At 43.1% G+C, this 24,465-nt stretch overlaps 1 protein-coding gene across 2 annotated transcripts in view; it reads left to right on the plus strand.

Annotated features, from left to right (window-relative positions):
• Window positions 1–4,681: 4,681 nt before the first annotated feature.
• The window catches only part of LOC126389624 (trinucleotide repeat-containing gene 6C protein-like), a 63,735-nt gene continuing 43,951 nt past the window's right edge, over window positions 4,682–24,465 (plus strand). Inside the window, exons 1-3 of one of the 2 annotated variants that reach the window (XM_050043314.1) lie at window positions 4,682–5,532; window positions 17,883–17,983; window positions 18,323–18,344. In XM_050043314.1, coding sequence (XP_049899271.1) covers window positions 17,921–17,983; window positions 18,323–18,344 — 85 coding nt within the window. In that variant the 5' untranslated portion in view covers window positions 4,682–5,532; window positions 17,883–17,920. The remainder of the gene's footprint in view (window positions 5,533–17,882; window positions 17,984–18,322; window positions 18,345–24,465) is intronic. The other variant, XM_050043315.1, reaches the window with a different exon arrangement.

The following is a 24,465-nucleotide window of genomic DNA, read 5'->3' on the forward strand; positions in this document are numbered from 1 at the left end:
GTGTGTACATGTGGTAGTTCTGTGTGTCAGTCAATACAACCCAATCAATACACCCAGGGCCCTTACTGAATCAGGTGTGTGTGTAAGAGAAAGTGAGAGTGAGTGTGTGTTTGGGTTGGGGGTGGTTATAGGAGGCTGGGTTAATCTGCGACCGCTCGTCTGCGCTGATGATAGTATTGATCTGGTGAAGATCATCTGAAGGTCAGGATATGTTGTCTCAGTCTGGACCGCCTTGATCTTAATACACTGCCTGTCCTTTCACTGCTGGTATATAACAGCATATACCACTTCATTTCTAATAGAAACATCAAATATAACAGCAGAGGGCCCATAAAGAGCAAAGCAGCGGACAGAAAAATAAATCTCTGGATTTAGGTTTTACAAGTATGAGTTTGAAGATAAGCTGGACAATGTGTTTGCGTCAGTGTTTTGAGTGATAGTAAAGTAGAACTATTCATGCATGGCATTGTTATAATCAGCCTCTATAGTAAACAGGGGACCAGGAAGGAAAAGTGTATCCTGTGATGTTAGCATTTTTTGATTGACACTTCTACCACCTACCCTCTCTGTGGGTCATTATCATCATTTCAGAATGATGAAACAGAAACTAGGCTTGTTAGCACTTAATTATTCATTTGAATCCATAAAGGCAATCAATTAAGCTTAAGTGTGCAATAAATCTGATTAACCAGTCAGTTCCCAAAACACCATAAAATCCACGCAGGTCTTATACCCTGGTAATGAGTTTGCAAGTAGGGAGGGGGAAGGGGCTAATAAGTGAGGGTGCTCACCCACAAACACACACACACACACACACACACACACACACAAACCCCCGGTATACAAACCAGTATTGTGGTTGATGCTTTTTTTTTGCTGGGTGATAATTTGACGTATTAGCAATTGGGGATGAAAGATAAGCAGGGCTTAATGTATGCTAATATTAAGGTCTTGCAGCTTGTAACAAAATAAAGCAAGGTCATCAGGAAAAGGCGCACTTGTAATTAATAGATGAATTCATTACAAAAACAATGACTCAGTTCAAAAACACTCATTAACAAGATAAGGCATTTGAAATGAAAATAGAAACGTTAATGTGTTGACAACGAGAGAGCGACTACATTCAACCTTGAGATGCTGTTAATGCAGTGTGTCTGTGCGTTTGATTGGGCGAATCTGCCCGGCCTCTTTTTTTCCGCCACCGCTGTATCATTCCTCATTATTCTCTGACACACTCGCTCGCTGCCTCTCTGCCGTCCTCCCTCCTCCTATCCCTCTCTCCCTCCCTCCCTCCCTCTCTCGCTGGCCTTTACCTGCTCGCTCGCCTCAGGGGAAATTACCACAGCTCAGAAACGCTGTCCTACTGCACTGCAACGCTCTGCTCTGCCCTGCCTCCCTCCCTTTACCCATACAGCACACACATATGGACACTCAAGCATGCATGCACACAAAAACACCCCCACATACACACAGAGGCTGCATAACCCCTTCCCCACCCCTTGCATTGCCCCTTTACCAGCCTTCTTACTATTGTCCTCCCCCATAATATATTATGTACTCTACAGAGGCACAGCAGTATATGGAGGATTTGAAGCATTTGGTTGCCAAGGTCTGCACTATATTTGTATGCAAGAGTGTAATAGTGCATCTGTGTGCGTCCCAATGTTTGTATGTACATGTATGCAAGTGTGTTTTAGTGCAGAGGAGCGAGTGTGTGTATATATTTCCCCACCTAATGGCTTTTATGTGTCGGACCTCTTCTGTTCAGGGTAATTCACTCTTTAGTCTTAATGAAAGTTAATGAAAAGAATCCCTCCTCCTCTCATGGACTTCCATGCCTTCAGCTACTTGCAGTCTGTCTTATCTCTCATTGCAACGCTGCAGACCTTGGAGATGAGCAATGAGCAACTCAGCAGGGTTTTACCACTCTTCACTATTATTTAATGGATAGGCACTTCAATCACATTGCTAATCAGAGTGATAAAAAAACTCCCAATGAATGTTTCAGCCTCAATCGCACAGCTACTACTTGCAAATTTTGCCTTGAAGTAGCAGGACTGGGAGACTCGCTGCGCAACACTCTTCTTTTATGTGCAGTTAGGAGACGGTTTCATTTGGCACCGTCCTCCGTCAGAATTATCATCATGACGGTCCTTTTGCATATGTCAAGTCATGCCTTTGGAAATGTCACTTTGAGCGAAGCAGCAATAGCTCGCCGTCTGCATTTTGATTGCTCACATGCATAAAGTCCAGACTGTGGAGGAAGGGCTGAGTATTCATAATCAATACCAAAATACTGACACCCCCCCCCCCCCGGACTCATCAGTCATTCAGCATCACACAGCAAACTATGAATGTCTTCTTCTAGAAGGCAGCGTCTGGGGAATGACGATTTCAAACCCAAGATCTGCTTTTGGATTCAGTGCTGTCATGAAATGTTTGGCTACCCCTCAGATCATGTTTGTCTGGTTAATTCCACAAGATTATATGTTAAGCATTTGGATACGGGCTTTGTATTTAAGAGTAAAGCAAAAAAATAGATTTTGAGTGCTGTGAAATTCATTTGATGATCCTATAAATTCAGCCAGTCTTTCATAAACTATGGAGTATATTTTGACTTCCAAAGCAGAAAAAATTGCCTGTTGGGATTCTTTTATGTAATTTGTCTGCTGATGCGTCTGCGTTTTATGAATGTGTGTGATTATTAATGTTTCTGGATGGAGTTACTTTCTCTCATGGGAAACATGTTTAAATGATAAAATGTAGCCACAGAGCACATGCATTAAATATGCATGTAGCCACGTAACACACAAGTATTTGTGATGTGAGAGTAAAGACAGTGTGTGTATGGTATGCATATGAATCTTTGGCTCAGTGTATGCACATGCATTCTTGTGTGAATTTGTGCATGTGTGTGTGCGAGTCTGGCAGACTCCGGCGGCAGGCTTGAAATTAAAACCTTATGCGGAACGCGGCTCATGATTGGAATTAAAACAAAAGGCAGAAGAGCGCACTGAAAAATCAGAGAGAGGAGAGAAGGAGAACAGTGAGAGCAGGAGCAGGAGGAGGAGGAGAAGTGTATTGTCTGAGAGGGGAAGGAGTGAGCGATTGCCTCTGCTGCAGTCCTACAGCTTGTGTCTGGGCTGTTTCCTATCAGAATGTCAGGCGGACCTTTCCCATTGGCTCGCTTCTGTCAGCAGTCTGCTTAAATGTGAAAGCAATTGGGGAAATTGGTAGAGTCAAAGAAACATCTCAGAATAGCTGGAGAGTGGATGTGCAGGAGGAAGGATGTGCACGCACACATACATACAGTACATGCACATATCTGCACACACACACACACACACACACACACACTCTCTCCCTGTCTTTTTTCTTCTCACACACACACCTGAGTAGCTCTTGCCTTTGATGGCTAAGATCGTGTCAAACCACTATCGTTTCAAGTCTCAGTTGTCCTTTGTGCTCTACAGATTTCCATCTCCATCTTTGATAACTCATGTGAGTCTACATGAAGGACATTTACGTTACAAGTAATGCAGGCACTTTAGCTTGCCTGATGTAATAAATCACTGCATACATGCCTCGAGCAGGCACATTCGATAAACTCTGAGACAAAATGTTTACACGGAACACAATTTATTTAAGTGCCACGAATAAACAAATATCTACAGTTTAATAGTCTGTGATCCGCAGTGAACTACACATCCCTTCAGGCGTTTCTGTAGGCATTAGACCTCTGCTCTCACCTCTCTTAACCCTGTGTATGGAACATCTGCTTTCTCCATTCAGTTGGAGCTTGCTATTTTAATAGCTCTGGGCATCTTGCCTTGAAAAGGAGGGAAAAAAAAGTTTTGGACAGGGCCCCTGGCTTTCTCATTAGCAGTCTCTCCCAGTGATGTATAGGAGCCCAGAGCTTTGCTGAGAGAGTTCTCACTGGTCAGTCTTCCCCTTTGTGGACTGCAGCCTTGACCTGTTCCCACCTCACAGTGTGTGTGTGTGTGTGTGTGTGTGAGTCCGTCTGTGTGTTTGTCTGGGCACGGAACGGTCATTTCCATGAGAAAGGAGCGCAGAGAATGGACAGGGGCCGCATTTTCTTTTCTCTGAGGCGGCTGCAGACGCGGTTCAGGGGGCACAAGGGCGACCTCATCCATCATGTTGTGAATAGCCTGGAATTATCGCCCCATGTTTCTGGACATCATGTGATCAAGAGATTCTTGACAAAAGGTCATCCTGGGTAGAGAGACCCGGGGTGGGCCCTTTAAGAGGCATTTGAGCCTGTTAAATAAAGTTCATGATGCAAGTTCCAAACTGCTTGTAGACTTTTACGACTCATCCATTTCTGTTTCTCTTATGCACTATTTTAGTCATGAGTCAGTATGGTGTCGTATTTCTGTACTATAAAGTATTATGTAACAGTGTCACTAGGAGCCAGTTTGAATTTGTATAGGTACTTTCTATCTTTATAATATCATCCTCCCAAAATCTATAACAGCGTTGCATTTGTTGCTTTTTTAAGCGCACGGCACTGACTGCATGCTTGAGCAATTACCTTGGAAATATGAGCTGCCTGCCTGTCCATCCTCTGTGGCCGCTTGGAGGTTTTGGTGAACAGGGAGGAGGGCGGGCCGGAGGGCGGCGGGCGGAGCTGGCGTCTGCAGCTTTGGTTGGTCGGGAGTGACGTATCTGGAGCCACTTCCTGGTCTGTCTGCTCTCTGGGAGGAGGAGAGCGAGACTGCAGTGTTGTTAGTTTGAACAAAATGGCTGCGAGACCACTGTCAACGAGAGCTCACTGAACGCCTACCATGACTGTCCGCTCCGCTGTCTGGATCCACACAGAATGTATTTCCCCGGAGTCGTTTCTCACTTTGCATTCGCGGTAGCCAGCCTGTCGCTAGTCGTCCAGCTGGCGACCTAAACTAAAAAACAAACAAAAAAAACATTTCTTTTGCACTTTAAAACAAGTTGGCTGGCTGGCTGGCTGACGGCCGTCGGCTTGCTCTTATACGGCGAGAACTCAACGGCGATTTTTTTTAACGAAAACTGCCTAATTCGCAACGGTCGACGACGTACTACGCCAACCAGCTAGCGTTAGCTTGCATTATTTAGCTGCTTTTCAAAGTCATTTTATCCGTGTTGGGTTTTTTTTGTTTTTGTTGTTAGTGGTGCTTCGTCCCCCTCCCCGCCCCCCATTATATCGTGACGTTTTTCTAACAAACTGTTTTTCGGCTAGTGTAATTTCACGGCATATTTTGTTTAAAAAATTTTTTTGCTCAAAGCATAAATTACCGTACTTGCTGTGTGTATATCTTTGGCTGAGTAGCCGTTGTTTACCTCGGTATCTTGTCACCAAGCTGCTTCAGCAGCAGTCGGCTTATCTGCCAAGTCTGACTTTAATTGCGACTGAATCTCTGCTCCATCTCTTTTTACGGGTAACTTTAGAAAAGACATCGGAGAATGCTTTTCTTCATGTGTTTTTCTGCCATGCACCGACTCTTCACTGAAAGCTGCCAAAGCTGTGGTTAACGCAAGGTAAGTTTATAATGAATGGTGTTTTTCTCTCATGAAATATTGATGAATGTTATTGCTGATCACTGTGTTTTAAAATCAAAATCTCAGCGGCTGGACAAAAGTGGACAGAAGCTCTAATAAATAATATCGCAGTGTTACTTTCAGAGCATTATTTCATAACTCCGTTCATCCTATTTACAACTGCGACGTTAACACTGGGCTATGGCAAGCAATGTTAAGTGCTACATAATAAATACAGCCATCAACAACTATCTCTGTTTATTTATGGTGTAGTTTAGCATTTTATTTACAGTATTAATGTTGCATATCCCCAGAAACAAGACTGAGTTGTATGAATTTTAAACAGTCTTCCCTAGAGCACCCAAACACCCAAGGGATTTTTGAAGGGAGTCCCCTTCAAAAATTAGTAATAGCGCTTAATGTGATGTCGGATCGATTAGAAAACCCTCCAAAAACGACTGACAGATCAGAGGTACTCTCCCATGTGCTGCTTTTGGATATTCATTAAGAGGTTACTGATTGAATTTAGTATGTGTGTTGAAATGTTGGGAACTTTTGTGTTATATCATAGGTCTTTCATGATTGGTTGAGTGGACTGGAACACACTCAGTACATGTGAGCGTGTAATGTGATGGTTTCTTGAACTGACTGAGAGAATCGCCATGCCTTTATCAATGTTTCTGTAGTTATTAGAAGGTCAAGGTGTGGTAGCAGGCTTTTTTTGGTCACACAGGACTATCTATAGGTTGATTGTTGACAGAAAGAGCTGTATTATGACAGCAGGATTGTCTTGTTTTGTGGCTGCACATGAAGCTGCAGTGTTTTCTCAGCGTGACACATCCTGACATTGTATGCCAATTGTTCTGTTTTCACTCCTCTTTAGCCTTTGGTTCATTCTGTATCACATCCTGTATCTTCCACACCATTGTACATTCCAATACACTAATTCCAATGACATTATTAAACATAGCTGTCCTGTCTCTCTTCCCTCCACCCCTCCCGGCATGGTGAGAAAGCCGGAGATACTGATTGAACTGTCGCCTTCCATTGCATCCCCCCTTCCTGCATCCTGTCCCCAGGCACTGGAGTATAGCTTTTAATATCTCCTCCGCGTGTCTTAATTGAAGTACATAATTTCCCGTTCAATTTCAAACCCCCTTTTCATTCCCCCCCTCTGACATCTCTGTCACAACTGTCTTATCTCTATCGTCACACACCAGTGAGGTGATGAAATGAAAAATGTGCGCAAGCAGCAGTGGCACACATACATGTGTACATTTGCAGTCGGATGGGGAGACTGTAAGGGCGTTTGTTTGTGTGTGAGGCACATACACATTTGCGTGTATGCCTTGGAGCCTGTTTATGTGCATATCTTTGCCATGTTTTGAAATGTAAGTGTGTTCAAGATTCAAGATTACTTTATTTGTCCCTAGGGAAATTTGTCCTGGACATAAAGGCTGCCACATAAAAATATATACAGTTATAGTGCAATAACAGACATAAAGTTCAGAGTGCAGACATAAAGTGCATTCAAATACGTGCATCACAGCCCCTCATTTTACACCCTCCTTATGTCCTGAGTTTAGGAGATTCGCTGGTAGAGGGATGAAGGAGGTTTTTAAACCAATCAAGGCATCCTCACTTGTGTTTTATTGGAACCCTATATCATCTACCTGATAGGAAAAGTTCATTTTTGTGTTGTCGCAGGTGTTGTATGCTTGTGTCTGCATCAGCCAGTGAATACACTCATGGAATGCCTGTCGTTTTTGCCATGGGAGTGTGTAACCGTTTAAGTCAAGCTCAAAGCCCCCGGCAGTTGGTTTATGCCCTGCAGTTGTTCAGGTTGTGAGCTGCCTCCTGCATGCCCCAGACACCCAGCTGACTCACAGACACACACACACAGAGCCCTGTTCTTACCCAGGGTCAAGGGTCCTCCTCCCTTCCATGCGCACGCCCGTCTTTCCAAAAGGCCGAAGTGCACGCAGTAAGGGGGTGGCTGTGAAAAGATGTTGCAGGGGCCCCTCCTGTGTGTATGTAAAAAGAATGAATAGGGAGAAAAGACAGACCTAAAGCCTGGTAAGAAGAAGAGGAGGGAGACTGCTAGTTTTCTTAAATACCATACAGTTAGGCTTACCCTGCCCAGACATAACCGCTTAAGCACCATAGCTACCACGATAGCCACAGCGGGTGGCTCATCTGGAGGGCACTAGGGCCAGTAGGGAGTGTGTGTAGGCATTAGGTCACCAGCACCGCAGTTAACTTCAAGGCAAGACGTGTTGTGTTGTGATGAAGATGTCAACAGAGCTTCTGTTTTTGAATCTTCGTACAGATGTTATGTCTATGGAATAGTATTAAAGGTTTGGCTTTGTTCCTTTTGATTCAAAGGGAACGCATCAGTTATCTGCTGGGAGAACATGGATTGCACCGATGGTCTATGGAGAGCATGGATAGTCTATCAATGCATGCCAACATCTGCAAATCCAGACACAGAAATTGTAGAACTCTAAATTATCCCAATCTTGAGGTGTATAATTGGTTCTTTCCCAGTGCAACAAGACCCAAAATGAGAAATCCAGTCTCTCACTGGGGCCCAGACTCACTGAATTATATTACTACTTTTGCTGTTTTGGCAGCGCACTTAGAGGAAACCCATAACCCATGTTGGCTCCGGATCCAACCAGGCTGTAGGCTGTTGGCATCTAGACATTGTTTTGATTAGAGTGTATTATAACAAAGCCATGAGGACAAACCCTGGCAGTAAGTCCATCTGCAGCTCCTTATCACCGAGGAGACCAGGGACATTTGTTTAAACTCAAAGCTTGCTTCCCCTTGTCTGACCTTTTACTGACAAAACATGAACACTGGTCCAGTTTTCAGGTTGCAGTCAGTAGCTTGATTCCCCTAAAGGGCCAAATGTATCTGGAATGGGCCAGCTTGTTGTTTGATTTTTAATTTCTGTACATAAGTTCGTCTTTTTGCCCGGGAGGCTGCACAAAAAGTTCTTTCTGTCCCCCAGTCAGACATTTTGTGTTTGCTCTAGTAAATCCCACTTAGTTGTGCTTTGGAAAAGTAGCTTGTGTTGTCTATCCCTTTTCCCCGTCATTGACCTTAGCCCAGGTTTGTCCGTGGTAGTTACTGAGCCAGTGATTATGAGGCTTTTCAAACAACTGGCACAGTCCTGATAGATAACGCGCTTAACACTGCCGCAGGGTGCTGCTGCAGTAGGGAGGCGTTGACAGTAGAATCAGCTGGATTCAATGGGAGGCTGCCAAAAGCCATTACCCTCTTCCTCTGCTCTATTTTGAAGTCGAGGGGGGCAGTATAAAGACTTGCCAGGCAGTTGTGCTTGGTGCGGCCATTGTACTAAATGAGGAGTGTTTGTGTATATGTTGTGGGAGCCAGCAAGGGGGGAGTGTATGTTGACTGTGGTGTTGGCAGTAGTAACGATAGGAAGCCAGGAATAGTTGTTGTATCCTCCTTTGGATGGACATAACCCTGAAAATAAATGGTATCAGTGGGTCCTTAACACTTCCAAGTGCCCAGACTGACATTTTCTGTGAGTGGTGTTTTATGTTTTGTTTTAGTAGGTCTGTCTGTCCATTTATGCAACACGGGTTTGCATGTTCTCAGCCAGAGTTCACTTTAGGTCTGACACTAATCTGCTTTGGTATGAGACAGTGATCTCATGTTATGATAGTCATGATCTTATCTTCGAGTGCTCCCAGCCCTAAATTCGCCTCTTCCTGATAACAAGTGTGTTAAAGTGTGAGCTGCATTCACTTCTTATATGGTAAAAGAATGCATTGTTTTTCAGAGGAAGGTTTAAAGAATAGTTTCAGTCCTGCCACCAGGTATGTTTTTGTGACCAGTTGTCCCACGTACAAAGACGAACATGGGTTGATCTCCTTTACACTATGTCATACATGTGGCTTTTGCATTAAAAACGTATAGGGTAGTTGTAACCAAAGAGTCCTATGGGTGTTGGGATGGTTTGGGCGTCTGTGTAACCCCCGCCTTCTTGTCCAACTTGTGCGCCAATGGAGGGGGCAGGGGTTTAGGGGGCCCACCAGGGGTAAGCCAGGCTGGAATAGAAGCAGGGGGATGGGAGAAGCAAAGCTGAGACCGGCGAGCTGCTGCCTGTGAGTCTTGGCAGGGGTCCAGGGGAATGTTCAGTGTGTGGAGGTTCGGTGGGGGCCTCCATCCCTCCCTCTGTTCCATGTCGGCTAATTGGAGAGACGTGGAGAGAAGGAGAGGGCCATCACATGGTAGCTGACAGAGAATATGCAGGACATCCAGCCTACAGTGTTCCCCTTTTTCCTGCTCCAACCAGACATTAGACAGCCTCACTCATTATGTAAAAGGACTTAGTTCCTACAGAGCTTCCAAAGCTCTCAGTTACGGCTATGTAAATAGCACTAGCATGCTCTACTCTTAAGACCGTGGCTTAATCTAGTAAGCTCAGGTCATTCGTTTGCTGTTTGGACTGTTTTATCGCCTTAATCAACATGAGTACAATCAATGAAGTTCAAGTGTTTACTTTTACTTTGTGTATTTTGATTGTTGGAGCACATTTTAAGGACTTAGTCTGATTAAACAGAACTGTCGGAAGTTGAGACCCTGTTAAATCACAAAATAGAATTTCTTCTGGGCAGATTAAATTTTAACAACAGTTTGGCATAGCCTAATTCTTATTAATTAAGGCACTGGGGATCTGAGGATACTTTAGAATTTGGGCTAATAAACTGTTAGCCCAACACATCATATTGTACTTTCTTTACTAATGTTTGATACTGAGATTCCTGCAGTAATTTGTTGTATTTTCAGTGTTTTGTCAGGAGCTATAATGCATATCTGCCGGATATAACTAAAGATATTGAAAGTGCAGATCTCAGGATGCCCATTCTTAATAGTTCAATAAAACTAAGCTAGTTAATATTTACTCAAGATAGAAACACGTCCATGCCACTGCTCTGCTTTCCCTGGTATTTCTACATCTCCACCGTCATCATGACAGCTTTACAGTGGGGGCTGTCACTTCCATCTCTTTCCCTGCTTTTTCTTGTCCTCATCTATGTCCTCCCTGCATCAGAGCAGGCTTTGTTCCCACAACTAAGCACAGCATGTATTTTCTGTCTGTGTTATAGCTTACACTGCTTACTGCCAGGGAATTCTACTGGCATTTTGTATGTGTGAATGTACAGAGGGGGTCAAAGTAACCTTGACGGGGCCACAGCCCAACTGGATAGCTCATTTGTTTTAGCATGCATCATGTGTAGGTATGTGTCCTTTTTTCTTTTGATTTTGATGGTGAAGACAGGCTGTGTAGTATTTGAAAAGATCATTCTCAGTCCTTATTTATATCCCAAACATTAAATAAGAGATGCACAAATGACAGCTTAAGGCCTGTCACAACAATTACATTCTCGACTTATCAAGGCCAGCAAAAATGACCAAGTTCATGTCCGTATATTGGACGATATTGTCCCTGTGTTTAAATTTGTGTTTGTTTACATACGTATGTCATCAACATTTTTTGCCAGTATGGTGCCAGAATAAACAGCAGGGTTAGCCATACCATTATAAGACTAAGCTGAATGAACAGAAAAAAAGCTATGCTGAGATAAATTTTACTGTCATTCCTGGTCGAATTAAAAATGAATTCCTCTTTGTAAGGGTGTGCTTGCATTATAATATTATTATATTATAATATTAGTGGCATAAAATTTTATTAAAATGACAATTTTATTGTTTACCCACATAATTTCTGGGGCAATATATCATCCATCAAAAGAAGTTATCATGACAGTTCTAGACAGCAGTCACACTCAGTTGTGAACCCTGTTTTGCCTGGTTCTTGAGCTCTCCTCACTGCAATGTCTTAGTAACATCTTGACGTCAACACAACGCCATCAATGTGTTTTAAGAATACGGAATCTAGATAGGTAAATTTAAGAATATATAGAAAATATGAGATTTGCTGTTTGATTGATCTAAATCGCAGATGAGGATCTGCATTGGTCTACCGCTAGTGTGCATTTTTTTTATTTTTGCAGTTGTGTTGAATTGCAAACAGCCAGCCAGTGTTTTTGTGGCCATGGTAAAACGCTTAATTAATGAATGCCAGTGTAATTCTAGAGGTGCTCAGTTTTGGTCCGTGGTTAAAAAAAAGTTTGAGGAACTCCTGCTTAAGGTTAATCATGAGAGGTCAGGCATTTGTATTAATGCTAATAGCACCTCATAACTATCCAGACCTTTTAGACAGGGAGTCACCTCACAGGCTCTTAAACTGCCAGGCGGGCACACAGATTAAAACAAATGCACAAAATATGCAGGCGTATGCAAACCATGCACAACCACTTATTCTCATAAACACAAAGCAGTCATAAGTAAAGACAAACGCACACACCAACACACTCGACTTGACAGTTTCTTCTTGAATTCAATAAGCTTTAGCGGTGGTGCTGGCAGGGAGCAGGCCTGCTTGGTCTTGTGCATTGTGCTGTTTTCCTATTTAATGAGCTGCCATCGTGTTAAAGTTTCATATCGACTTGGCAGAGGAAGCAGCCAAGACACTGAGAGCTAATTTTCTGGAGGCAAACCTCAAAGCTGTTATTTATAACGCAGGTCTGCCTCTCTCACTATCCGTTTCTTTGACTTTCTTTCTCCATCTCGCGTCGCCCTTCATCGCCACTCTCCACCCACCTGCTCGCCCTCAATCAGTCCCTCGTCTACAGATTCCAACAAACAAGAATATTTCCGCCACAGTTCATTGAGCAAGTCCAGTCTAGTAGCAATAAAGTGTGCTGTGTATCCTCACAAGCCACTCTCTCCACCTGCTGAAAGCAAAGCTGGTATGCAGTGAATGCTTACAAACCAAGCAGCCAGTGAAACTGTTAGTGTGACTGAGGGATGGAAACACACACACCTTGTTATTGCTGCTTATCAACTGTGGAATTTACAGGCTTGTTTTCCTCAAGCCATTCAGGTCAAGTAAACAGAAATGCACACCCACGCGCATTTGTGAAGAGAAGTCGAGGTCTGTAACAGCAGTAGCAGGTTTTAAGGAATTATTCCCCAGGTAAGGGCTGTCCATGATAATGTTCCATGTAATAAGACTCAGGAGAGCCCTGTGGCTTCTCTAATGCCACAGGAATGGGTGGCTGGCCAAATGGTAATGTTGGTGGAGAGTGGATTTACCACATTCTGTGGCCACGACCTGACCATATTACTTTTTTGCTGAGAGAGGAAAGTCTCCACTTCTTCCTCCTCCCTTCTCTTCCCCTCCTTTGTGATTGGTGTTGTGTCTGCGGTCGATCTGACAGCGTTTCAGAACACGTGAAGCTGCATGTTTTCCTCGCAGCTCGTCCCCTTTTCAAGTTCTACCTCGGTGTCTCTCTTCCTTTGTCTCGCCCGGTCTTCACATGAGCGCGGCTCTTTTTACTCCCCTTTTATTCTCTTTTTCTATCACCCTTGCATGGTTTTCCCCCTCATTCTTCGCTTTCCTCCCTGCATCTCTAGATACTAGCGATCAAGGGGCATGGATATTTTGGTTCCTCTTTCTCCCCTCCTCCTCCTCGTCCCCCCAGTCTCTCCTTGTCTGCCAGCCTCAATAGTGCTCCGTTCAGATTTTTTTTTTCCAACTCCTCCATTTCTCCAGTGAGGATTCTTTCTGTCTTTTCCCTCTCCCAGCCTCGTCTCTCTTCTTTCTCTCTGTGCCCTGTCTGGTTCTCCGGCGGCTGTCGTTCTTAATTGGTGTTGCTCTGCGTCTGCTTTCATCCTCTGCCTGTTTTTCCCCTTCCTCTCATCCACCCCCACCCCCCCCAATCTTCGGCTCTCCTTCTCCTCCTCCCACCTCTCTCTCCTCTGCATCCCTGCCGGAAAACGACAGGCATCAGACAGACTGCCTCCTGCCTGTGTACATCAAGCTTCCCTGTGTGAGCCTGTGTGTTTTTATGGGATTGGGTTTGTGTGTGTGTGTTGTGAGTTTCTAGCCTGTTCATTCCTGTACAGTGTGTTCCTGTTGTCATGCCTCCTTCTCCATGGCTTAGCCCTATAGTCCCAGGATATGGAACTGTTTTGTGGGGCACAGGAAGAGAGGATACTGCCTCATTGTGCAATTTCTTCACAATTTCCCTGCGGCCCTAGTTTGCTTAGACTCAGGATATTTTCCTACTTAGTTCTGTATTCTTAAGGAAAGCCATGAAGTCAGTGTAGGATCACCGGTCAGGTCAAGGTTTCAGATAGAGGAGGGGGTAAAGATGGGGTCCTCATATGTTGTATTTGCTGTAGAATTGCTACTTAAATGTGAGGGGATGGTGGTAATTTTGTCTAAAACAGATCCTAGCATGCCCATGTGCCTTTCCTAGCATCAGCTCCAATAGAGATTTGCATTTATATTGTATTACTGAGAGTTGGATGAGAATATAAATATCTTTTTTACAATCTATGCATCCAATACAAAGGTAGCTTTATGCTTTGCCTAGCTTAGCTTGAACAGGTAGCTTAACCCCAGCAGAGGTCCATTCCAACAACTCCAAGCTACGTAAATGTTATGTTGTATCCAATACATGTAGAAACAGAAAAAGACGTTGGAGCTGTTTGTGCACTGTTTGTGCAGCAAGTTTTTTGACCAACAGACTTAATGCATCTGCCGGCTTTGCATACATTTGCAACTTTGGACAACACACAGCTGCCTCTTGGACATATTGGTGAACAGCTTGCTAGCTGACATGATACAACATGTAAATAAAACAATTTGTAGGAAGCATTATATTTTCTCTTCATTGAGGACTTTGGTTTTAGTATTTGTTCTGTTAGGCTAAACGAACCACAAAGCCATGTTTGTATTAATATTTTTCCTCTGATCTAACTTTTCATAAGGTGCCAAATGAGCAAATTCTCCAAAATGCACATTTCTTTTAACAGTTTATTTGATTATTTTTTAAATCAAGTTTTGTTTTTAAGAGCAAGAGTGAAATAATTACCATTGTAGTTACTGCCTATGTCATGTTGACTATGGTGATCTGAGCCCTTCTAATGTCAGAGACTACTGAATGACACTAATGTGGCCGTGTAGGTCAGTAACCTCAAAACAGGACATATTTTGCCTAATTGCAATGTCATACTGCCAGCGAGGGTAAACCTGATGCTGGAAGGCAGCACAGAGACACCTCAGGGTCATTGCTGAGGAGGTGCTGGTGTCAGCAGTACTGAGCGAGAGGGAGAGAGATGGGGAGAGGCAGGTAGGCAAACGAGGTCAAGAGGGAAGCTAACTTTGGCATCAACTACGTCAGCTCAAAAGACAACCGGCCGCTCTCACGTTTCACGTCACATGTTTTTTTTTTCTAACCAGACTGCCTCCAGCATAACAGTTCTAACCAAAAAACAATAAGCCTTTCGTAGTTTACTGATATATATGAATTTAAATTCATAATAAATATATCATTGTGGTGACAGCAGCAGTTGTAACCAGATAGGGTAGGTCCACTATTATCTGGGGGGTGAAAGGTGAGACTACCAGGATGACATGGTCAGCTGTAGTGGAGAGGCCCTGTCACTAGCTGGTAAAAGAAAAATCTAGCACACAGTGTAATGGCAGAAGCCAGTTTCTTCCCACTTACATCCCCCACCCCTTTCTTTGCTGGCATGCTGTCTCTGCTCAGAGGAGACCGAGATAGACTTCTGCACATATACTGCACATACTACACACATACTGCATATAATTATTTGAATGCTCCTAAACAACTATACATAATTTGAGCTCCTATTTATTACCTGAGGGCTACCTTCCCCCTAGCTGCTGATATAGCACAATGACACACACACACACACACACACACACACTCACAGACTCCTCAGTTTGAAAAAATAGGACTGTGTGAATGTAAGAGGGAGAGAGAGCACTAGAGAGCAGTGAAACAGGGAATGAAGGAGAGAGAATCCAGATGGAGGCGGAAAAAAAGTAATGTAAGGATATCTCTTTTCTTTCATTTTACCCTGCTGCCATGGCCACTTGTCTGGCAGTCTTCCCCAGGGTTTGGCTCTAAACTCACTGTTGACAAGTGTTCAATGTCTCTCTTCCTCCATCTCTCCCTCTCTCTGCCCATCTGTATGTCTGTCTAACCCTGTCTACTTTCTCCCTTACTGCCATAGAGACATTACCCCTCCATCAGACAGCCTCTGTGAGGCCTCTCCTGTCTTTTTGATTGACAGCTTCCTCCCCCTGCCAGTGGGCAGCACAGTGGGAGGCAGGCCTTTCATTAATCTCCTGTTATGAGTGTTATGATTCATTCATACAATCAGATTTTGATTCATTTCCAGGCCCCGTGTTGTTGGCAAGTTTGGTATTTTGTGTTTGTGTACTTGTCATGGACTGTCTTCAACTAATGATTTTCATTATCAATTAATCTGTCAGGTTTTTTTTTTCAGTTAATCAAATAAAAGTTTGTTCTTGAAGATGTCAGAAAGAGTGAAAAATAGCTTCTTTTGTCTGATGAACAGTCTAAAATCACAATAATATGTAACTTGATCTAGCAAATGTTTTGCTTGATAAATGACTTAATGATGAATTGTTAGGCCGCATTCAGATGTCATCTTGTAGCTATTACTTTAAACGCAATACAAAGTTATTATGATGATCAAGTCAAAGGCTGCAATTAAAGATTAAAGATTTTTTTCTCAAATCGATTAGTTGTTTGGTCTATGAAATGTCAGAAAATTATGAAAAATGTCAAGTCAGCGTTTCCGAAAGGCCATGGTGACGTCCTCAGATGTTTTGTCCACAACCCAAAGTTATTCAGTTTACTGTGATAGAGGAGTAAATAAACCAGAAAATATTCATATTTAAGGAAGCTGGAGTTAGAGAATTTTGACTCTTTTTGCTTAAAAAGTTCTCAAGCCCATGAATCGATTATCAAATTAGTTGGGGATTGATTTAATAGTTGACAACTAATCGATTAATCGCTGCGGCTCTAATCAAGTCACAGTTAAAAAGGATTCTCTGAATCAAGTTCTGTTGTCAGGAGTATTACACGTGTTAGGAGCCAGAACACAGTGCATACAGTCCAAAGAATTTGTTCATGTTGTTACAGACTCTAACACATAAATTAAGGGTTTTGAGTTCTCCAATATTTGCTGGCGTACTGGTCCATTCCTCTGTGGCTTCAATACAAAAGGCAGACTGACTGAAAGTAGCTACTTTTTGCAGTATGACGTTGGTGATTATTTTTGTGAAACTCTGTTCTCGTGTTTGCAGCAAATCCAACATGTCTCTCGAGCAGCGGTACAGTCTGAAAGAAAGTTCTTCGAGTTCACGAGGATGAATCACAATAGCCCATTGTAGAAGGCAGGCGTGTGTGTGCATGTACACGTGCACTGTTATCAGGATGGCCAGCAAATAGGAATAGACCATAATTTTAGATTGACGTAAAGATGATCGATTGTATTTTCACATTTTTACAGAGTGGCGTCATTGATTTGATATGACATAGTGCTGTATAATAGATTAGTGTCCATTGCACTTAGTGAAGACTAAACACACACACATTTGATCCCTATGGCCCAGCTCATGCCTCTAATAGTTTCCAGGAGCTTTCACTAAAGCCGAGCCAAAGGAAATACAGGCTGAAAAGAAGCACTTAGTTTCCCTGGCCCTGGGGCAAGTTATCTAGCTGGTTTGACTCACGCCCACTGGAAACAGATCTTTGTTTAAAAAAAAAAAAAAAAAACGGCCTTGTGTCTTATTCTGTCAGTCTGTTGGCCTTTACGTTGTCTTCCTCTCAGTCCTTTTAATCCCTTGCCTTTTTATCTTCTTGCCGTCTTCACTCCTACTGTTCTCTCTCTCTACTTCTCTGTATTTATCTCTCTCTTACTCACACGTGTGCCTTTTTTCCTTTTCCTTTTTATAACCCCTCCATTCCACCTTTTACAGTTTTTGACCATGAGGGAAAGTGTTTCTCAGAAGTGCCTGACATGATTTTCGTATGAGGTGATGATTGTAGATGGAAAAGTTTTTCCAGACACTGAGTGCACTTTGGCTCCAGCTTACACACAGATCAGAAGGAAAGGGGTTGAGTGTATTATTCACTCTCTGTGTGTGTGTGTGTGTGTGTGTGTGTGTGTGTGTGTGTGTGTGTGTGTGTGTGTGTGTGTGCGCATTTTTGTGTGGAATACTTCTTTGCACAGACAATATAAATGTGCCTGAGTCTCAAACAAGTGTAAAGTGTATGATGCACATGAGTCTACATAATTGTAATTGCAAAAAATTGATGGACACTTGGCATTTTGAGCTGAATCCCAGCTTTTCTCCTTCACGTGTTACTCATTGCCCTTTTCCTTTTCTTCTTGGACAGCTGAGAGAAGCTCGCAACAGGAGAAAGAGAACCATTTGATGGAAGAAAAGAAAAAGAAAAAACAAGACGAAAAGACCAAGACGGACGTTGCTCAGAAAAAGGTGAGGGTGAAAATGATGCACACGTTCACTAAAACACACCCATCAAATTGTGAGTCTGCTAGCAAGCAGAGGGATATGCAGAGTTCTATAAAACCTTCAGTCTTTTTTAATCAATGGCCTTTGATTAAATCAATAGCTTTGGCTGATTTGTAGGCAGCAAAAATCCAATGAACCACCAACAACTGACTTCTTCTGTTTATTACCTGCTGCCATTCAACAGAAAAAGTTACTAAATCGTTAGAAAAGATTGGACGTCTTTGCTAAGTAGCACAAGCCCATTTCCGGTTGAATAAAGTCTATGTTTTGTTCTTAAGTCCATTTCTCATTCTTTCTCTGCAGGCTGCTGATCAGAAACCCAAAGGTGAGTGTCATGATCAAGTAAACTGCACCCTCTCATCTACCTCATTTTCTAAACGTACATTCCAACCACTGATATTCTGATTAAAGGGGACCAATTATGCTTTTCCTTATTTTCTGTCAGATATACAATATTACAATGATAAATGTTATTATTTAACATGGCCAAAGTTTCATATAATGAGGTAAACATATCTAAAAGTAAACCCTGTGGGGAAAAACCTCAGGCTTCAGACTGTTCTGAATGTTCTGTTTCCAAATGGGGTTTTTCTACTATCAAGACAATCTGACGTCAGCTTGATTTCTTTCTATGGTCATCTGATCCAGGCACGCTGCTGCCAGAGTTTATATGTAGCTACAAGCTAATTTCAGGGAAACATGTAATTTTGGTTCCAGATGTTGATTTCTCACTGATTTTTGGATCATATCCCTACTGGAACATGTTAAATTGTGTTTAGAAACTTTGATGGTTGATTTTTCAACAGGCCAAAGTGTCAATATAAATAGTTGTTCCTTTGTAGCAAGTACACTGCTGGCGTACGTGGGGCTACATGCTAACATCAGGGAAACGTAAACCAGGCTGGAAGTGTTGTCATTTCTTCCTGATTTCAGACAGGGTTTCTTCAGGAACATGTCTGGTTGTGTTTAGAGGCTGCAGTGAAGGTGCAGAGACCCCGAGATGGGGAATTCCTGGGGAGAGCTGACCATTCAGAGCACACTTTTTTGGGAGGGGGCCTAAAAGAGACAGGCACTAAAATGGAGCATTTCAGACAGTGGGTATATATAGCACAGACAGTATGAGGGAACTTCATTTTTTTTTTTTACCATTAAATACGTTCTAGTAGAAACCCAAAGTACAAACATGAACCTGAAAATGAGCATAATAGGTCCCCTTTAATCAGCTCTGATTAACACACACTGACCCGTTAAGGCGCACACACACACACACACACACACACACACACACACACACACACACATTATTCACGCATTACACACATATAGCATTTAGCATTCTAATACACAGATGGACACACACATTTTGCACATGCATGCACAATTGTGCCGTTTGAATCTCAAACACACACACAGCAGAGCAAATACAGTGGAGTCTAATGCAGAGTGATGCAGAGTGACACCCAGTACGCCCGCAGCACCAGGCAGTGAAGCGTGAGGGCACCCAGACAGCACACTGAGTGTGGTGTGGGCAGAGGGATGGGGGTAGGGGATGGGTAAGAGAGGGAGACAGAGGAAGAGTGGAATAAAAGAAGGGCATGGAGTCCAGCTGACATGCATAGAGAGTGGGACTGAAAGAACAGTGTCCTCACATGCCCCTGGTGTCCTCTTAAGATGCTAAAATAGATCCTAAGAGGACATTGCTGTGAAAATGTTCTTTTGAAATGTGTTCAAAGTACTGGGAGTTGCCTCTGAGATGCTTCAAAATACAGAAAAGGTTGTACCCATGATCCTTCTGAGGAAATATATAATAATACATTGTAATAAATGAATGACTGTGTGAGAGAGTGAGCCAGGTCCTAAGCAGAAGATTTATGAGCCCCTGTCTCCTCCATCTTTGGCCCTTTCCTCATCCTGTTGTCTTGCATTATGTTGTCTGCTTTTACATCGGGATATCCATGCGTCTTGGCCAGTACTAATTGTGATGCATAGTATTCTGCTTTTTGTCTTTTTACGTAACACCACTCTGAGGTTATTCTTGCATTTACAGTTGGATATGATGTAATTAATGCCAAATGCTTGAAATAGGTTTTGTTAGTGCATGATTGGGTTTGGGCGAAGGCGGCACAGAATTGTAAATCCTCCTCAATGTGTCTGTTAGCGCCCGTGCCTATCCTCCCACAGTTTGAGCAGCAGCTTGGCCATCTGGGTGTAACTGTTGGGCTTTAACAAAGGTCAGCGCAGCTTGCCTTGGACTGTGACCTCTCTATTTAATTGCCCTCCCTGTGTTTCACTGCCCTGACTGTGAGCTTGGCCTATTATCCAAGTTTTAAAGCCTCCACACAAAGCTAGCTGCCTCTAATTTGAATACGCATTTAATGCTACTTGTTCTTGAGCGATTGAGATGGAAATACTTTCAGCAGAGAAAAAAATTCAGACCTCTCCAAGCATTATTATATATCTGTATCCATCTACATACATATACACTATAGTACCCTGCTCTAATAGTATTTATAGAACAACAGAGAACTCATACTTTATAGTGTGCAGTGCCTGTTTTTTTACCATTATTTTCACTGAGCACAAATGCTCCTTTCCAGGAACAACCTGCTTCACACTCACATAGTTTACATTCACACCTGGAAGCTGTCTTTTATAACCACAGTCTATCTTTTGGCCGCTAAACAGCTTTACTTGAACAGTTGCGGTTTAAATGCCCTGCTCAGAGGGATGGAAATGGTGGTGATGAGGCAGGCTCGAGTGCTGCTTTTTATTGGTCTACCTAGAATGTTGACCGAGTAATGGCTGGTGAGGTTTTTTGTGGAGAGGAGAGGTTCCTGATTGTTAGATGGTGGCATTCCACATGCCCCAAAGGATTATGTGGGCAACAATAAATGTCACACACTCTGAGTTTGGACCTCTGCTTGCACTACTGTGTCTGTTTCTGTGTACTGTATGTTTCTGTCTGCTTGTCCTCACATACCTTTTAAAGTTCAGTTGTATTACAACAGTGTTTTTTCTTTGTCTTGGCTCTGTACTGCAGCTCGTTAGATTTAAAATGAAACTACCATGAGTTTAAAGTGAGCCAACACTTGGTTTCTTTCCTGGTGGTGCTCTGACAGGCCTGTGTTGCAGCTGTATTGCACTGTATTGCTAAATGGCTTTTATTTGGATGGAGGTCAGGTTATAACCTCATCCGTTGTTGTATTTGTTGATGATCTATGTGCCTCTGCATTGTAACTCATATTCATTATTTCATTTCAAATCCAATGTGCCAGATTAGAGCCAAAACAATGAAAGCAAATCTCAGCCTTAATACTTTATGACTACAGTGTAAGAGCTGTGTATTTGGGTGTTACTGACAGGAAATGCAGAGTCAGAGAGGAAATATTGAAAACTCTGCCTGTGTAAGAGGCCTATGGACAGGGGCAAGAGAAGCTAAGATTGAGAAGGAGGGAGGAGGAAAGGAGAGTAAGAAAGAGGAAGTGTAACGGGGCGTTCTGGGGCCAGATAAAAGCGAAAAAATCAGGAAGGAAAGGGAGGAAAGAAAGTAATGAAGCAGTGAGCACTTTAGACGAGTGCCAAAAATGACCGTCGGGAGTCAATGACGGTGCTAATAGAGAAGAGGACTAATGACATGGACATTTGTTTTATGGTATGTTTAATGAGAGATAGAGAGAAAGGGACGTGGAATGAGAAACTGATTGTGTGTATGTAGTGGGTGCTCATGCAGACAGAAAGATAAAGAAAGTACGGGAAAGAGGGCCTGTTTGAAGACTAATCGTTCAGTGAGCCATCAGGACCTCTGAGTTTGCTCATAACCTCCCATCTGCAATATGTCTTAAAAGGAAGGTGGCATCAACTGGAATGAGTTGAGTTTTCATGCGTGACTCTAAATAATGGAGGTGTGTGTATATGCAGGCGGGGAGAAAATCAGTATGCGGTAGTGATTTGTGTCTTTCCATCCATATCAGTGAATTCTGCCTTCCTTATGCACTCTCAGAAATTCATAGACACATACACATGCACGCCACCTCCCCCATCCACGATGCCTTTTTCTGCTTTCCTCTCTGCAGGCCTCCTTGGTCCCAGGCATTTCAATTTGTTTGCGGTAATCGATCTCGGCCCGGCGCGTTCATATGTATGAAAATGAGATAAAGCTTCGGCGCAGTGGAATTAACTTCTCTGCCCCCCATTAGGCATGGAGCTTCACCGAACGCAGGGTTCCAGGAGGCAGCGTCCCACTGCCCCAACCCACCTCCCCCAACCCACACAGGCTGGACCTCTGAGGCGGGGCCCCTCCCTAAACCACCCTTCCTCCTGGTCCCCATTACCTCAGAGGGATGCTGATTATTCACCCCCAGCACACACGCAGCTTCATCACAATCTCTGCCACCGCTGCAATCACAATCACTCAGTTTGACTGCTGCACATACTTGACAAAAACATGCACATGCCAAGACACACATAGAGGACTGCGTGACAAGTATCTGAAAAGAGAGTATCTGTCAACCTGCAGATTTGTGTTCCTAGATGCCCACAGTCATATTAAAAGACATGCACATCCCTCCCTGCAGCGACTTCGAGCCTTTCAATCTCTGTGACTGAAGCAAATGCTTACATTGTGGAATTGCAAAGCAGCAAAGGAAGTAATATACTAGCCATGGTGGCTTTTAGTATGCACACACACACGCGCACAAATGTTATTGAAGTTAGCAGGAAGTTACACAAATGCAATTCATGAAACAGGTGGCTAGACACAGGCACAGAAAGCCACAGTAATACCACACTGTGTCTGTTGCTTTACCACACCCAGATAATCAGAAAATCTGCAATCTCCATTTTTGCTGCTCGCGCACTTTTCACTGCCGAAAGGTTACAGAACAAATGTAATGCCTGTCGCTGCCTCGTCCCTCACTTCCCTCCATACACACGCTGTTTCCTCCGCCTGTTTCATTTCACCCACGATATGCTCGACCACATCTGAGGAGAAACATATTTACACGGTGTCACCACGGTGATAACAGCATTATGTTTTTCAAAGTGGCAAGAGGCGCACATAAACACAAGTGCGTTGTATAATTCTGCATTGCATTAATTTGCAATTTCACATGCTATTAATTGCGTCAACACTTTCGAAAGGGAATTTCATGAATCGCAATCTAATTAGAGGCTAATTTACTTTAGCATTCGGGCTGCTTCTCTTCTGTTAACCACATTTATAAACACTCAATGAATTAATAGCGAATAGCTTGTGAATTACATCCTGTGGATTTATGACTGCCAAGCATAATTGTTTTTCCTCTACCCCCCGTGTGCTCGCCCTGCGTGCATGTCAAGTGCTAGAGGAGAGTGAGGGATGGAGAGAGAAAGAGAGACGGGGCAGAGAGGAAACGAGGGGTGCACAAACTCAAACAATGCTCTCCTCTCTGTATATTCATATTGTATGATCACTCACAAGCTGCTGACAAGAGAGCCCTTTGGGTGCATCTTGCCCCTCCCTCACCTCCTCCCTCTCCCAACAGCGAGCTGCTTTATGTCAGATATCAGGCAGATTAATGGGATGTAGCTCAGCTGATATGAATGACAGTTCAGACTGTGCTTTGAGGCAAAGGTGTTCACATTTATACAATACATAGCCCAAAAAACCCACTAACATTTGGCTTTTGGTGGGAAAGGTTAGAATTGGGATTCATTACCTGGGACAAATGACTTTGCAGTAGTCATGAGTAATAATCAGCTCTAGTCATCGGTGATGGAAACATGACACCTGGGCAGAAGCGCAAATTTTTGCCTCTTTTCTGGTGGGATGCAATAATGCACCGCCACAGATTCCATCCATCTCCCTCCAGCAGCGCTCAAATATCGTTACAAATAGTCAGAACAAAGTTTGAAGCTGAGATTGAATAAGTAACAGATATAAAAAAAGTAAAAGCCATATTCATCTCCTTCAGAGCTGCATACACAGCTCTGGTCTGCTGACTGCGGTCTGTGGCATATTTTAGTGGGTTTCCCCGTTTTTAAAAAAGCCGCACGTGTGCTAATTTTGGTGGTGAGGGGCTATATGTGTCCAAAAGGTTTAAAGACTGCCAGTATGCCTGCATAAGTGGCTCCTTTCGCCCTTCCCTACAGCCATTGTCAAACAGCAGTTAGAAAAGAAAATGTTCAGACCTCATATTATTTTACCAGGTGAATTTAACTTGATGAAATTGTTTCTGTTAATTGAATATATTGCATGATTATAATGCCTTGAAATATGTCATATTATATAAGACTTATGTATAAACAACTCACATTGAGACTGCAGAAGGGCGCTGCTCCATTTACCTGCTGCGTTCCCTATGCTTTACTAACCCTGGGGCTCTGACTGTTGGAGGCCACCATCCTTGATTTGGGTGCCAGCCTTAAAATGTTGAAGATGCCATGCATCATGCTTCAAATCTATGAAA

This window comes from Epinephelus moara, chromosome 5 (genome assembly GCF_006386435.1).
Source record: "Epinephelus moara isolate mb chromosome 5, YSFRI_EMoa_1.0, whole genome shotgun sequence".
Classification (NCBI taxonomy): domain Eukaryota; kingdom Metazoa; phylum Chordata; class Actinopteri; order Perciformes; family Serranidae; genus Epinephelus; species Epinephelus moara.